Below are 17,650 nucleotides of genomic sequence, written 5' to 3'. Positions count from 1 at the left end.
CTCCTAGAAGAGAATTCTGCATCAGAAGAACATTAACAATGTTATTTGTGTCCTTGTAGCAAGGACAAACCTAAAACTTCACTGTAGATTTCAGGATCATTTTGGCCTACCAGGCTGTCACTTTATAGAGCAAATATGGGTTTTTTTTCCTTCTTGTACATATCCACACACATATATAGGTAGGCAGACAGATACACGCCTGTGTGTGTATATATACACATATATATATAATTTTTCAGCATTTGAGAGAAAAGCAATTACTGCCTTAAAATCATGCATGGATGTCTGATTAATGTAGAGCTTCCTTCCTTCCCTCCCTCCCCAAAACCTTGAGTTCTTCCTCTTTTGTTAGAAGGCATTACTGTGACTTTTTAAGCCAACTCAGTACTCATGTTTGCATTCCTGAGAATCTTCTACAATAGGACCTCTCTTACTCCTATTTTTGCGGTCAAACATATTAAAGAAAGAAACTCTCATTAGGGGAAAGAAAAGGATAGAAAAGTTTAAGAGTGTTTTAATTGGAGGTGGATAAAATAGTTCTGCTTGCCTGCAGGCCTCTTTGAACAATGCTTATTAGTAAACATGCCTCTAAGGCTAATTAATTTATTTCCATTGAAATCAAAAGAACTGGGAATACTTAAAGTGTCATGCTGCATTCACAAGCCAGCTACAGCTAGTCAGTTGCTACAGGAGTACTTGGAGAGTACAAGGAGAATTTTTGTTATGTGAACAAAACGCAGTATTGAATATATTCCCTCTAAAGCGAGGCTATTTGGGATGCGTTTAATATCCTTTTCTAAAAGTCACATCCTTTCTACAAAGTTTGTTTTGAAGGTCAATTGCAAAATTAGTTATTTCAAAAACAGGTAGGAATGTTCATACTCTGAGTCTATACCTTCGTTACTATGATAGCTGGGATACTTCAAGTAGACTCCAGAGTCTCCAAATATTAAAAATGTTTGCATGCAACTACTCTCTTTTATTAACACTGAGCTATAGCCGAGTGTCACACAAAAGGGGCTGTGTGGAACTGAGTTTTGAGCAAAGCAGTCCCGTGAAGGGCAGAGACCTGTTCTATTGCTCCTTCAGTCCTGGGCTGAGGCAGTAATCTATACCTCCATTTAGCAAGGATGGACTACCTAATTCAGTTAAACACCCTACGAAAAAGCAGCCCCTTCCACTTATTTCCTGTCCTACAAAAAGAGCTTCCATTCCCACAGAATTTATGAAGGGACATGTGGTAAAAGGTTCAGTCTCTCCTATTTTCTACACAAAAGCATCAGAGTCGGCTGTGATTCAGCCGTAGATATAACCTGGTGTAATGTTTGTTTGATATAAAAAAAAAAATCAAAACCAAACCATACAACCCCTGCCCCCCATCAGCTTCCTATTCAACTTTAAAGAACATTTCTTCTACATAATTACACACTTTACATCGTTGCATCCACAATACAATACTGTGCTAATACGCACAGATAAGTAAAACAACAAACTAAAAATACAGTAACAGCTTCAGTTTAAAAAGCAAAACGTAAGCTTCTCCTCCTGAACTTACTAAATACCAGCATGTTCTCAGTCTCTGAAGTTTCCAAGGTAACTGAGTCACATCCCTAACAGCCTAAAGTTAGAGCTTGCACAGCCTTAAAATGTTTAATTTACTGCTGTTGCTACGATCAGCTTTGGCCAGTGGATAAAAGAAGATAAACACCATTTCAGGAGAGCAAAGTGCAGCCCACAGAGGAACACACACACAGAATGGCAGATGTCATTCAAGCAGCTATTTTGAGTTAGAGGTATCTAGCAATAGCCAAAGTCACTTTTGACTTGAGAGTCATTTTGTTGGCAAAACAAATTAACAATATCGTTGGCCAGCTAATTTATGTGAGTATGAATGTTAACTTTTTATTTCCCTTCTTTATTTACTTTTGCTTAGTCAGGCTTTTCTTCTGCCATAATCATCCTGAAGAATAGTTATTCTGCAACTCTTTACATTACGTCATCTTTAGAATGGCACTTTCCCAATCTAAATTTCAAATTTGTAAAAAATTAATGAGAAACTGATTACAAAATGAATAAGGTTTATATAGATGTCAAATTTCAAGTCACTTTCCCCATCTCTCAGAATTACCTCCTTACCATAACAACGTACTACAGAAATATTTTAAAGAGCACACTTTAAGAGTATTTTAAAATGTACGTTAAAAACAAAAGGGCAGAAAAAACTAAATCAGGTAATTTACTTCAATTAGGAAAAGCTCAGCTGCCAAAGCCTTTGCTAAACTTGGCTCTGAAACACGTTTAGTTGCAGCCCAATAGGCTAACAAACTTTGTCCTAGATGATGAAGTTTTGGGAAGCAACCCAATTCAAAAGGCACGCTCCATAAAGAAAGCCTCATCTAATACCAGATTTTTGCACCTCTAATTCAAGCATTATGAAACCTAGCTTGCAGGCGTGACCTCCAGAATGATAAAAAAAAAATTCTGAGTGAGGCATCTGGAGATGCTTGAGAGCCGTGGGCTCCCCATATCACGCACAGGAGAGTCAAGCCCCCCAGAGAAGCTATGCAAAACCTCTCAGACGTTACCTGGCGCTAGCTAGTCAAACATATTAAAATAAAATCGCATTGACAGAGAAAGGGTCAAATACCCATCCTGCTCCATAGCCCAAGCAGTCAGAACTATGAGAGCAGAGTCCCACAGCTCTCTCCCGAATGAAGGAATCAACAAGGATGCTTCAGAACTTGTTTTACCTTAGTACCTGGAAAATGGAAGAAATACTAGTGCTTAATGGTGTACAGCAATAGGTTCAGGTTCTTACTACAAGTTTATGCTACCTGGACAGTCTCTATAAGGACTGATTGTTCCAAATAGCTCAAAAACTGATTGGTTATGAAAACACCACAGCAGTCCTAAGAACAAGGAGGAATGTCTGCTAGGATGGCCCTAACCTGAGACTAACTGGCCAAGTTGTAATCTGCTGTGTGGTATTGGAGCATGTGCTCTCTTTCTGATCCACTGACTTCCACCTGTGGAAGTTTAAGTGAAGGCAAAAAACTCTTCTATACAAACTGTCAAACAGCTTTGTGTCACACTTACAATTCAGAGATAGCAAAATGCTACCTTCTCACTGGTCAACAGCTGCTAGTTTCGCTGTGGAGTACTCATTCAAAAGGAGGAAGTTTTTGTTACCTACACTGAAGAGAAGCCCAGTATTGTCAACAGACATGCACTTTTGAATAACTTAGATATAAAGGGTCATATGAAATCTACACAAAGAGAAAAAAGGTCATTAAACATTCCATAAGCTCTGGTATTTCATTCCCAGTAGTTGTAAATATGAAACGGAATCTCACTTACCTCAAGTCCCAAGTACACATGGGGATTACAAAGTAAGAAGCCAATGCTGAGAAGGGCGAGACATTTCAAAACAGACATCAGAGCAAAACTGTCATCAAGCTCTCTTTCAGAACCTTTTTTTCAGAAAGTTTTCTTAGACTTGTAGTTTTTGATAGTGGAAAAACCCACTTATTAGTACTATAGACAATTTTACTGTCTAACAGTTGTATTTTTGTCTAAAAAGACATACAGTGTGTGAAATTACTGAACTGTACTTAAACCCAATTGCTTACGTAAGCTTCAGCACTCAGAAAGAAAGAAGGCAGCAATACAAAAACAAACAAAGAACTTCTTAGTGATCCCAGAGCTACAGACCAGCAAGTCTTACTTCCACAAAAAGCAAACTGGTAGCTACTACAATGGAGGAGATCATGAAAAGACATACAGATAAACAGGATATGCAGAGGACGAGCTGATGTGGCTCTGGAGAAGGGATGTCATGACTTATAGATCCACCGGGTTCTGGGAAGTGTCAGCTACTTGCAGGCAAGCAAGACCTAGTTAGTACAACGTGTTGATTTTTAAAGAAGTCCTTCAACAGAATCTGTCACCAAAAGCTCTTAAATTAGTTAAGGTCTCATGCAATATGGGGGAATGATCTTCTGAGAACAAGTAACTAAGTAAAATATAGTAATCAGAAAGTAAAACAAAAATGACCATCCGTCCACTGTAAAATGCTGTATCAGCAAGCACCTCAAGGCTCTGATCTACAGCCTGTGCTTTCTAACACATTCATAAGAGAAGGAAGCAGTCAGTAAGATGTTCCGTTTGAATTGCTTTGTACTGCCTACAAACTAAGTATTCCCCACTCTCCTCAAACCAAAGTTCTGCACAAGCACGTAACTACAAATAAACGTACGCGTCTATATAAAAATATGCTTCAAACTAAATCTACAGCCCGCTCACCCTTCTTAGCAGCTACAGAATAGAGAGGGTAGAACCTGAGTCCCCACTGAGGACAGGGTAGATTGGAAGACTGTTGGAATTTCCCTAATTTTTCATATATATTTAACATTTGAGCGACTTGTTTAAAACCCAAAGGAGGAGACTTAGGGTTTAAAAAGAAATTCACAATCTGGTACTTGACATTGTTCTTGAAACCAAAAAAATATTTATAACACTGAATCATGTGCTAGTTATTCACCTCGCTCAATTTTTAGGTTCTGCTAAGGTTACAGTTCAACCTAGGAAACCACACTACCATGCCTGTAAAAAACATGGCTCTCCAAACAGCCCAGCTGCACTGGTCACCATCAAAGTTCATTATCCTAAAAATGTTAATGGCATTTAGCTCACAAACATCAGCATTTCTGAGAAGTAATTCCATTCCAATTTTATCTTTTAACTAGCTAATAAACTCAGGAGAAAATGAAAAGTTTAATATTAAATTCCCAACAACTCATATTTCTAAAAAAAATAAGAAAGCACATGTTAGAGAATGATGACATAAAACTACTAAAGAGCAAACAAGAAGGTAATTGAGATATTTAAATACTTAAAATTATCAATAATTATTTTGAGTTGTTTATATTTGCCTTTACAACATGAAATACCCATAACTACTTTTGTTATCAAGTAGTATTAAATGTTAAATCAAGATCACATGGCTTATTGAGGCTCTGGAAACATTCATACATCTCCAAAACAAATTCACATAGGGTTTGGTCTATGATGATAACTGTGAGAGTTAGTTTATTTTTATAGACTGTTGCTAAAGCACTGGGGCACTAAAAATAACTTCTGTCAAACAATGACACTGTATTCTCAACCTACAACAAACAAATACTTTCCATAGATCATCCAAATCAGGAGGGTGAAAATGAACTGTTATTTTTGAAGAAATAATAAATAAGGACTTGGTAAAGATAAGACCAATAAATGTCTAGAGTTGTTAAGACACTGGGCAGGGGATAAGGCATGAATGCTTAATAGCCTTTGTTTAGAATGATTTATAGCACATGTAATATTCACTAGTCTACAGTTTTCTAGATAGACTGTAGGTTTTTTATAGTGATCTTCAAGAGACTGTACGCACTCCACACATTCTGTCCCTTTAACTTTCAACTTGAATGCTTTCTGAATAAATCTATTTCCCTTGCTCTGCTCTTCTTAAGCTCAGTGCCAACGTGCCAAGAGTTGCTAACCTAGCTGCTTGTCATAGGATTTGCTTCCCGAAAGGAAGAACAAGCCATTTGAAGACTCTGCTGAATCCTCAAATTATTCTGAAATGGGAGCAAGACAAGGTTTTCCCTTTGGTTTTAACTGTCTTAGTACAGTAATAGCACAGAAAAAAAAAAAGACAGACAGACACGAATTCTATGGCAACAGAATACTGAAAATACATTTAATATAGTATGTTAAATTCATCCTCAAAGAAAAATACCAATAAATTAAGAATTATATTGGAACACTCATAAGCCTATTGGCCACTTGAATGACCCTGACAGCCCATAGCTTTTTCAATACAGCTTTACTAACACAGAAAGACATGGTCTATGGATCATAATGGATTTTCAAACTGTGTAGACATGCTGAAGTCCTCACAGTTCAAGTGACATAGGTCAGTTTCTCAGCTGTTCTTAACCACATCACCAGCTGCACAAACCATCTGTGGCTGTTTCACACCCATGGCCCACTAAATCATTGTAGTCACCACTTTTCTTCTTCCGCCTTTGAAAAGACACAAAACTTAAACTCTCTGGGTACTAAACTGAATATATTAGAAACTGCAGAAACAGAGATATATCCGCAGCTGAAGATGCAACAAAGATCAATGAAGGGAAATTCTTTATTAAAAGGGTAGAGAAAAAATCCCATTATTTTAAACCACTGCTATATACAACATGCTGTTTATTGAGAGAGAGATTAGACAGATTCCCACTTTGTACTGAGCCCTGCACCATGCGATGAACATCACCTGTAGGCACTGTTAAAATGCACTTAAGGGCATCCATCAGACAGGCTAGACATTCTGAAACCACATTCTGTGCCCTGCAGTCACTAGTTCCAGGCAGAATGCACTGTACTGGGCAATTCAAAAACACAAATAAACCCATGAACACATTTTACTTCCATAAAAAGCCCAGTTCTTTCAAATGAAGTGGCTTTTCAGAATTAAAGTGGTTACAAATCCCATACAGAAGACCATTTTTATTAGATCTTAAGAGCAAGATCGTATTTTGGCAGCAGCAGTGAAGACAAAGGGCACAGGTAAGCCTTGGAAAAACTAACTCAGCTAAGACTGCCCAGCACTTCCTACTGAAACACCATCTCTTCAGTTCTTATAAACTTTACCAAGCTGTAATTGTTCAGACTAAAATTTTCCACGCTGAACTTCTGCCAACTTCAAGAGACATTTTTTCAGAGTTTTTTTAGCCTCTTCCAAGAAAGAGGCGAGGGAAAAATACACTACTCTTTACAGATTAATGAATTCCACTGACCTTTCCAACAGCTTGAGAGCACTAGCACTTCAGAAAGGCTGGGTCACTGCTGATGCTGGGAAAACCCTCCTGAACTTGGCCAAGTACAAGTGTTTGTACATACTGCTAATTTATGTACGCAGAAGAGATTTAGATTTTAGCAACTCATTGATCACCCTATCCAAACACTATGCAGAAGACAGGGAAGTCGTGCATGGCAGACAGAAAGGACTAGAGGCAGACTGAAAGACACAAATGAAGAGCCAACATGAAAGCAGAATCAGTAAGTGCCAACCTGGACACAGAAACTGGGATAAAAGTTAGCAAAAAGTAAAAGGTTGGCTGCTAAAGTGAAGCAGTAGAGAAAAAACAGCAGGATTTTCACCTAGGATAAAATGCAGGGCGGGGCAACAAGCCAAGTCTGCACATTCTCCTCAGGAACTGGAATGAAATGCAAAATTGCAGTCTAGCAGACAAACGGCGAGAGTCAGTATCTGCAGAACCGTAAGTAATACATCCTATTTCCCTGTGGACCACAGATAGGATAGCTACATGCTACTCTGCTAATATAAGACTCTTAATTAAAACTACAGAGATCTGGTGGATTGGAAGTTATCCATCCCGATAAAGAACAACATATGTTTTTTCCAACATATTCTTCAAAAAAAACCTCAAGAATTTACGACTAACAAAACAAAGTTAAAGATCAATCAAAGACTGCAAAACCAAGCACTGAAAGTCTTTGAAGTTTTAATTAGGCTTTTTTTAATGAGGAGATTTTGAAGACAAAATCGCATTCTACAATTTTTATTAAATCGCTGTTTTTTTTCCCCCAGCAAACAGTGCTCTGAAAGTAAATCAGTGCAGTGCATGAAAAAGGAGATGCATTCTTGCAGACCTTTGCCGCAGAATTTAGCAGCTGTGCAATGGAGAAGGCAGGAGCTGAAGAACAAGAAAGATGATCCTACAGATAATGCTACCTAAATGCTGCATTGAAAAGTAGTTTTATCCTTGCTACTCATACAATACTTTGAGGATGCCAGGAAATCCAGGTAATTGTCTGAAGATCACAGGATACTGCTAAACTGCAGAAATACTTTGCAAATGAAACAGGGATATGTTTGGAATATGAAGGGCTATTATAGATGGTTAACATGAGAAAAAAAAAAACCTGACCAGGTTAGTGGCAACAGCAAGTGGTTATGTTTGCCTTCCTTCTATGACTCAGCTCATCCAAGCAGAAAATACCATTATCTGCTCAGTCTGCTGTGAAATTAAATTATTTTGTAAGGAACTAAATGGGAAAAGTCCATTTTTTTAATGTAACTCCATATCTTAAAATGAACTTGATATACTTTGTGGTTGTCCTTTTTTTTATCATCTTTGCCTATACTGGTAGAGATCCAGCAAAACAAGCAACTCACAAAGCTGGCATAAACTAGAGGCAGTTGGAGGAATACCAGGAACCCAGTGGTTCAGATCACTCAGCCATCTCTCTTACACCTTTTCTAAGCAAAAGATTTTTATCCCTTCAATCTGCATCTTGACCCAAGTACATCTCAGTCTTCTGTCACCTCTCTATTTGCTTACTTCTTCACAGTCAGAGGTGGAAAATCCCCATCTCCAACTTCAAAGAACAAGTTTGTAATATTTAGGAGACAAAACAACATAGGATTAATATTCAGTTAGTCCATACCTCATTTGGCAGAACAGTAGCAAAAGGCTGGATGACAGCTGCCAGCGGAACACGAGCCTGTTTGGCCATATCTGAAGACGATGGGAAGCAGTAGGTAGTACATCGGATATAACGAGGGCTGGCATGGCCTAGAACACCCAACACAGAACGCAGAGTGAAAGACTGTTAAAGGGAACCCACCTGTCCCAAACACAAACAAGAAAACTCAAAATGACAACATAAAGCAACAAATCCATACACTCAGTTAAACACATTCTTTTTATGACTCCCACGCAAGCTTCTACCCATCTCTCCTCTTTATGTCAGCCCACTGCCCTCTTCTCTTGGTGTTTGAGGTAAAGCAGAGATTTAAACATATCAAGAAAACCTCCATAATTATTTGCAATAAGCATCTAAATACAGATTATTTTGAAACATGTCTAACAGAAAATGGTATGGATGAAAATCCACAGTGGAAATGTCAATACCGTACATAACGAAATGCTGCAGACTGATGCCTACTGTTAAGTCTGCTCTAATGAGTCGGCTTGATTCAGAAAATAGTACACCTGTGTTATCACCACGCTCATATTATAATCTTGCAAAATATAGTGTGCTAAATTCACTGCGTCACTTCTTGTAGCACACTTAGCTCAGTTCCCTCAATGAGAAGCTGTGCACTACAGACAAAAGCACTGAAAGGCAACAGAACTTCAGTAATCTGCTTCCTTATACTCCTTTTTTAATCATCAAGCTCCAGCTCTACTTGTTTTCCTGAAAGGAATTTCTTTGTTCATCAGAACTGCGTTACCCCATTCTTAGATAACGCCAAAAAAATCTTGATTTGTTTGTATATTTTGAACACTTTATCCAAGCATATAAAAATCAATGCTAGGGTAAACGATACCATCAGTTTAATCTGTATTACATTACCAAGCCTGCTGTCAAAAGCAGCACAGAATATTGTACTTCCAGGCTTCAGGCAGAGGAAAAGGCAGACCCACTGGTCAAAGGAACAAATTAAACCAAGCAGAAAGCTTGGACGCTGCCCTTATTGCTTGACTAGAATCCTCTAAAATTCGTATCTTAGAATCATAGAGTAGTTAGGGTTGGAAGGGACCTTAAAGATCATCTAGTTCCAAACCCCTGTCATGGGCAGGGACACCCAACCCGGCCTTGAACACCCCCAGTGATGGGCATCCACAACTTCCCTGGGCAACCCATTCCATTGTCTCACCACTTTCATGGTGAAGAAATTCTTCCTAACGTCTAGTCTAAATCTGCCCCTCTCCAGTTTATACCCGTTCCCCCTGGTCCTATCCTCACAAGCCTTTATGAATAGCCCCTCTCCAGCTTTCCTGTAGGCTCCTTTCAGGTACTGGAAGGTCGCTATAAGATCTCCTCAGATCCCCCTGGTCACCATCTTTCCGTCCCATGACCCAGGAGGGGTGAGGAGAGCAGTTATCAGTGAAGACTGAGGCAAAAGAGTTGTTAAGTACCTCAGCCTTCTCCTCATCTGTCGATACGCGATCCCCATTTCCAATCATCAGTGGGGGTGTGTTCTCTTTGACCTTCCTCTTTTGATTGATGTACTTGTAAAAGCCCTTCTTGTTAGTCTTTACTTTCCTTGCCAAGTTCAGCTCCAGCTGCACCTTGGCCTTCCTGACTTGATCCCTACACAACCAGGCAGTGTCTCTATACACGTCCCAGGTTCCCTGTCTCCGCTTGCACTGCCTGTGCAGTTCTTCCTCCTTTTTTAGTTTAACCAGCAGGTCCGGACTAAGCCATACCGGTCTCTTCCCTTTCCCGCCTGATTTTCTACGTACAGGGACTGAGCGTTCTTGCACCTTGTGGAAAGCTTCCTTAAAAATTTACCAGCTCTGTTCCGCTCCCTTGTCTCGGAGGACCATGTCCCGGGGAGTCCTACTGAGTAATTCCTTGAAGAGCTGGAAGTCTGCTTTCCTGAAATTTAGTGTCCTGACCATACCCCTCACCTGTCCCATATCCCTCTGGACCTTGAACTCCACCAGTGCATGATCACTGCAGCCCAGGCTGCCACCAATCCTAGTGTCACTGATTAAAACTTAACAGTTACAGTCTCATTGCTTCTTCTAGTGACCATCTTTCAGAATTTCAGAAGACTCCAAAAAGGATTTTCAACTTGAAATTTAAAACCTTGAAAAATTTTAAGTTCAAAAGAAAAGTTGTCTCAACTATTTATGTTATTTTAAAGGCCAGGAAGCGTACAGGAGGTGTTAACCCAAGGTGTAAGAATTCAACTCCAACTATTTGCCCCTTCCCCCTCTTTTTGTAGTTTACCCTTTCGTGTCCAACTTAAAGTAAGGAGCATCATTTTCAGATGAGTTTGAGAATTTGGCCTTTCTCTTTAAAATTTTACTTTATTTTGCCTAGAAAGACTCTCAAACCAGTAACAAGGGCAGTTACCTTGGTCTTGGATTACACAGTCTGTGGTAACAAGAGGAGGAACCTGTCCTCTTGTGTTCGTAGCATAGACCTGCCCTCCTCTAGAAGCCTTATCGTTTTCAATAACTTGAATCTGATGAATAAGAAGCAAGAACAGTATGAGAAAGGTAAGCCATACATTTAGGTACATTCAGAAACAGTTTCATTAATATCCACACCAAGTAACGCTATTGACATTGCCTTATACAGAGGTGCTATAAGCCTATCATAACACAAGCATCTGGGACAGTTAACAAAAAAACTACCCACACAGCTGAGCAGTGTAACTCCTTTACAACTACAGCTGTCTGTCAGAACTCAGGGGGATGCTACACATTGGGAGGGGGTAAGAGCTATATACAGCGGGCAAATGAGTTTAGAATAAGTCTTTTAACTGCCAGAAGGACTGAGTGTTTCAAGAGAGGCTAAGCCAGCAAATGGAGGAGAGTTGGTGGTGTGAATAAAACCTTGTTACTGAATCTGGCCTTCCATTCTCCCAGATCAAACTGAAGTGCAAGGCTGCATCACCTTACTCAGATGCCACATATACCACATTATCTTTTATATGACCACAGCTGTGCCACCTGCTGTTCTTTATACATGAACGTACAGGTAATTGAGAAGGCAGCAACAGCAGGAGGGTTAGCCCTCATTCCTCCTGACTAGGCTCCATGCACAGGGTAGTTTAGAATTGAACAATAATCTAGATAGCATACAATCTTCCTAGCTGAGCTGCATTTCAGCACTGCCATACAGAAGCAGCAATTCAAGCTCCTGAGAAAAGCCTGGTTGGCCATTAGGTATTTCAATATTGGAGCTCAGTGCTTTCATTCTCTAGGTCAAAATACCATGTTGTGGGCTTCCTCCTATGAATAAAGGACAGCAATCACAGAAAACTTTTATTGAAGTGAGACAGCTCTGACTGTGCATAGATTTACTCTACACAGAAGCAATTTACAATGTAATGCCATGAAACACTAACGAAGCTGGTGTTACTACTGAGCAAATTCCCTTCCTGTACACTTCCTCCCCTGTGACCGCTGCAGGTCCCTCACCCCTGCTTAAGTCTCACACTTTTCAGGATATAACTGATATTGTACAATGCTGCATTTTGTTCCACACCATAAACCAGATCACTGACATGATACCATTATTCCCCCTTTTCCCTTAAAGGAGATATCTTTTCAGCAATCTGGTTTAGAGTATAGCTGAACAGCTGCAAGAGGAGAAAGACATCTAATTTCTAAAGCCAGCTTTGCCACTGCTGCTGGTATTCCATGGAACTGTATCTTTACACTGCATGTGAATCGCTACTAACAGCTAGGGAAGTTCAGAAGCCTCTGTTAAAAAGCAAACAAACAAAATTACTTGAATAGAGTCCACTGATCATTGTCCAGGAGGTACTTCCTAACACACTGGAAATAATCTGGGGCCTGTAACTTCTTTTTTTTTCCAATAAAGTTTTTTGTATCTCAATTTAAACATACAATACATTCCTCAGAGAGCCTGTTATATCTTCTGCTTGATTACTTTCTTCCTCCTACTTGGCTTGCATGCTTACTGCTAACTCTTGCACTAGAAAGAAAAAGATTTTGCTCTAAGAAGGCCCACTGCCTGAAGAAAGCACAACTCTTTCAGACTTAGCTCTGCAGAGGATCACTGCACCATGGTATTCAGCAGTTAACTGACCTAAATATATCATTGTTCTTGGAAATCATTGTTGACAAAGCCCAGACGCTTAGTTTTCATAGCTGTTGTCAGAGCACATATCAACCTCTAACATATGTAAGAAAATATAAATCAACAATGGCTAGAGATAAGAAGTAAATTTATCTGGCAACACTACTGTAATTATATAATGTAAATATAACACGAGAAATACACATGGTCATACTTATTCTTCATTCTGAACTAGCTTTTTGCCCTTTGCAGACGTTGAACCAGATCATGTTTCTTTTAAACATGTCATTTTGATCCTCTCTGTGCTGCTTAAACAAACCTTTTAACCTATTTTAACATTGCCATCACAGTCAAGGCTGTTTATTCTACATGCGTAATTGAAACAAGACATCAGCCCATGCTCTCATGCGAGATCTCCTTCTCCCCCTCTACCTTTTCTTTTTTTTAATTAGACAAGATCATTTTGTCCTTATGTAAAAAACACCACACTGAAACACTAGGAACAACTGACCTATTAAGGCATTTGTTAATTATACAGTCACTCAATTCAGCTTTTCTACTGTTTCTTTTCTTTTTTCTTTACAGGTTTTCAGCTACACTTAACTTGAAAATTGCCTTTAACAGAGGAAATTGCAGTTGCTACATTGACCTCTAAGCGATTATCAACAACCTTTTTTCAAAATTCTGATGATTTAACATCAAAACCATCACCGGATAAAACAAATAAACTTTTCTAGAATATCTCAATTTAAGGGAACATGGCTGCTGCATATTATGCAGTGCCAGGCTTTTACACAAATACCTTTCCCTCATCTTGGTGGAACATCACTTCTTTCCCACATAGCAATACTGCCTCAGCAGAGAAGTAGAAGATTCCTTCAGTAGAAGACTAGCTTACTGTGTGGTGGTGAATACATTTTTTTAAGTATAAAGTTCCAGGTCAAACCTGCAGGACACAGCCTGCTTCAAGAACACTGACTGAGGACTTTTCGACCCGTCTAGCTGATCGCCAGAACCAGAAAAAGGGTGTGCATCAGAATTGTTTTCCCCATGAGTTCACCGCATTTTCTCCCTCCATTTCAATCAGCTGTTCTCAATAAAAAAAAGACTACTTAAGAAAGATGGACACAACCATAACCTTGCTTTTTCTTTCTCTAACACCATGCTAAACACAGAAACACTGTCCCTCCAGTGCACATTCAGGTGTGCTTCAACAGCTGAGCCTCTTGAACCTGTATGAAGCTTAGGTATTAAGTATACTCCAACCTACTGAAACCCTTACAAGGCTGCAGCAACTGCAAGGATGCTCAGGTAAATAATTCTAGTCACCTGGGAAACTCCCAAGATCAAACAGTGAGGCAGTTTGAGCATGGGACTTCTCGGCATTTCCAGAACTGCAGTTTTAAAGCTCACGTACCTGTAGTCTGCAGAAATCCTACTTTAGGTACCTATCTATTACTAAGTCTAAGCCTTCAAAAATTCCAGAGTGAAAAGCTGCAGTGAAGCAACTAATCCTTCAGTACTGCTTGCTGTCACACTAAGAATGCTGTAGAGAATTCCTACTGAAGTATTTGGAGTCATGGCTATCTCCCATGCTAGGTAAAATTATAACGCCTCTTAGGTACTGCAACTAACATCATGCACCAATTTATCCCAAACTGACAGCACAGAGTACAAAACTGCTTGCAATTAAGAAACTACAAAAACTGGAACACACCTCGTGAATCACACCCACGTAAGTGCAATTTTATGTTACCAAAAACCCACCAACTAAAATAAATACAATATTAGCATTGACAGCCCTCTACCTTAAACGCAGCAGAAATTTACTTCCATTAAAAAATAATGCCACATTACTTACTGGGCTTGGAATAGAGTCAGGATCAAGCTTCTTCTGCTGCGGACCTGACAGCTGTGCTGGACCCCCAGGAAAAGCACCAGGATAAGACAGCTGAGATCCTGCCATCTGAGGACCATAGTTTGCTGCAGGGTTACAAATGTCAATTCATATAAAGTATTTAACTTGCTTTATCAATTTTTAACATCAGCTTCTGTCATACAATTAATTCTTACTCTGCTTAATGCAACTTCTCCTTCCTTTCTGTTGTCAGCAAGTAAAAGAAATGGGAGCAGTTTGGCTCATGCAGTCTATGTTTCAAAGGTAAGCATACAACTAGGTGTGACAACTTGTTTCCAAAGTTTTCATGGATATGTCAAGGAGGCCAGCCAGTAGAGATTACACAGCTACTCAAACCAGGCCATTACATTAGTGATTAAAACTCTCCCCTAATATCAGGCAATGCAAACTAGTCTAGTTAGCTGGCCTGTTAGTTGTCAAAATAGGTTTTTCTCACCTACATCAGGCAAAACAATTGCTTTCAGTTACAACTCCTTACTGCTATAGAAAAGCATTTCTGAAAGCTTGACAGACAGTACTAGAAGACAGAGAGCAACCTGTACCTTTACAGAGTATAAGAAATTAACTTCTTTGTGTCGTGCCTTTACCCATTAATAGCCAAATAATTCTGTTCCTGACCCAAATTAATCTACTTTTTCTTGTTACAGTCTCAGAGTGCTAACTTTTGAGCAAAAGCTCAAAAGCTTGATTTGAAAGCACTGACTGGCAATACAAATCTTTCCATTCTATGAAAAGAGGATTAAATTTTCATTTTTCCAAGTCAGCAGAACATCAGTTGTGAATGGTCACATTTCCTCCAGTGACTCCCCATGCATGTTTCGTTTTCAATTACATAATAAACATCCCTCCTTACCTTGCTGAGGATGATACCCAGGCCCTGGAGGCTGTCCTGAAAGCTGCTGCAAGTTAGGATTTGGGGGCACAGGTCCAGGGGTGCCATCTTGTCTGGCCATAGGAGGTAACGATGGCTGAGCACAAGGGCCATTAATATTATTCCCCGGTGGAGGAATCTGTGATCCAGGTGGTAAAGCCATTTGCTGCTGGGTTGGTGGTGGTGACTGTGGACCCTGAAAAGATGCCGGATGCCCAGAAGACATACGAGGGCTTGGAGTAGTACCAGGACCTGAACAAGAAACTATGTCAGCTGAGTCAAAAATGATAACCTACTAACTGTGTGAGGAAGGTGTTCTATTTTTGCATTTATAACACACATGCAATACTGACAATACTGCATTATGGGCATTCTGAATGTCTGTTCACATAACAGATCTGACCTCATCGTTTAAGTCTGAACTGATTGACATTCAATATTATTTCTTTTATTTTCAATAAAACCCTGCAGCTGGGATGGATGGGGAAAAAGAGAGGGAAGCCAGCCTTTGACAATTCTTGATTAAAAAACACATAAACACTATATGCTTTTGAGATAATGTTGAATTTCAGAATGTGAAGCAACATTCTTTTTGCTTAATAATCAATTTCTCTTATGTAGCATGTTTTGTTAAGTCTGCTATTTGCATTTCACCATAACAGGTTCAACATAAGATTCATTTTATCTGGTTTACAACCATCTTCTGGTTTTGATGCTAAAAGATGAAATGTATGGGAATTATTCTGTACACACCAGTGGAAGACTGTTGTTTATAAGATCTAGATTCCAATTAGAATTAAGTGTGTTAAGACCCTGACATGGGATTTGAGGTGGTTTTTTTTGAGAGTTACAATCTGCAAATACTTATGACTTTACAAAACCTGCGTTTTTAGTCAAATTTATCCCAAAAGATCTATGGCAAAATAATTGTAAAGAAAGCTAAAAAAAATAACCAAAAATAAGGTTTGGAGCAAAAGGACCAAAGCATTAATATACAAACACTGAAATGCATCTTCTGTCTTTAACTGAAATAAAAATTTCACATGCAAAACACAATCTCAGGTTCTCGGTTGGTACAAGCAAACATGACTCCAGTAGTTTACAAGCTGTGAGTTTCAGCACTCTGTGAAGTTACACCAACTTCGACTTACAGCTAAGGAAAAATCAGAAGAACAAAGCCCAACAGCGAGGCAGAGTTGTAAAGAAACCATATCTTCAGTGGTCTGAAGAGTATCTCAGCCTTCCAGCACGTAACACAATAAGTAAGAACATTGTATTTTACATAATTATTGCTCAAGGCAATATAATGAAGGCATGAAACAGGAAAAAAAATTGCTTTAAATAATATGAGTTGCTACATATGAAGTGCTCTAGAGATGCTGGGCTACACTTTGTCCCACATAAAAAGGTCAGAATTAATTGTGCACTTGCAGTTCAGTACCTCAAGGTTGAATATGAGTCTAAATTGATTTTTGTAATGTGAAGGAATTGTACAAAGAGTCAGACCCATGGCAGTTATGCAGGTTTCATTCAAGTCAAATCAACAACTCATAAAGGCAGGGTAGGAACAGTGGCAGAGTGTCAGTGCAGCCTGAACTGAAAAGTTCACCTCTACACTTATCTTACAAAGACACCAGCCATCAAAGTGTTCCTCATTTGAAAAATTAATCCTCCTAAAATACACTGGCCTCAGCAAAACAAGATGCCAACAAGCTTCCACTCCTTTTAAACAATGTGGTAAATTTAACCAGGAGATACTCAGGAAAATCAGATATAACCAAATAGGAAACTGGTGGTGGGAAGTAATTCACTTGTAAGAATCACATAATCATATCTTTACCTCATGGCTTAGGTTCGAGATGTTTTAACTTAAAAACAGATGCAAATACATTTAAATGGAAAAGTAAACTATAAGATTTAGACAAATAATAACAAATTTTCAAACAGAGAGAAACTCTAAAAGCTGAGAAAAATGTAACCTTGTCTGCATATTACTGCTCACATTGCTCAGCTGGTACTGACAGGATCACCAAGTAACTTGAAAAATGATGACAGCTGATTCTTAGGGAAGCTTCGTCAAACTTTAATTCAGAATTAACCCAAGAGTATTTATTTAGGGAATAGGATGAGATCAAAACTAAAATCTAAGAACCTGAGTAAATCACAGTGGTCAAAAATTTAATTTTCTGTTTGTACAGAAGTTCTATATCTTTCTAATTATAACAGTC

General features: G+C 39.0%; 1 protein-coding gene across 5 annotated transcripts in view; it reads right to left on the bottom strand.

Annotated features, from left to right (window-relative positions):
- SEC24D (SEC24 homolog D, COPII coat complex component) overlaps positions 1 to 17,650 on the bottom strand; it is a 67,055-nt gene that overhangs the window by 28,044 nt on the left and 21,361 nt on the right. For 4 of the 5 annotated variants that reach the window (XM_054066315.1, XM_054066314.1, XM_054066318.1 and 1 more), the window contains 4 exons: positions 15,405 to 15,686; positions 14,495 to 14,616; positions 10,936 to 11,047; positions 8,512 to 8,639 (listed from right to left, as the gene is read on the bottom strand). In XM_054066315.1, the coding sequence (XP_053922290.1) occupies positions 8,512 to 8,639; positions 10,936 to 11,047; positions 14,495 to 14,616; positions 15,405 to 15,686 (644 nt within the window). The remainder of the gene's footprint in view (positions 1 to 8,511; positions 8,640 to 10,935; positions 11,048 to 14,494; positions 14,617 to 15,404; positions 15,687 to 17,650) is intronic. The other variant, XM_054066316.1, reaches the window with a different exon arrangement.

This window comes from Cuculus canorus, chromosome 4, assembly GCF_017976375.1.
Source record: "Cuculus canorus isolate bCucCan1 chromosome 4, bCucCan1.pri, whole genome shotgun sequence".
Lineage (NCBI taxonomy): Eukaryota > Metazoa > Chordata > Aves > Cuculiformes > Cuculidae > Cuculus > Cuculus canorus.
The sequence above is the reverse complement of the archived record's forward strand: the minus strand, read 5'-3'. Positions and strand labels throughout refer to the sequence as shown.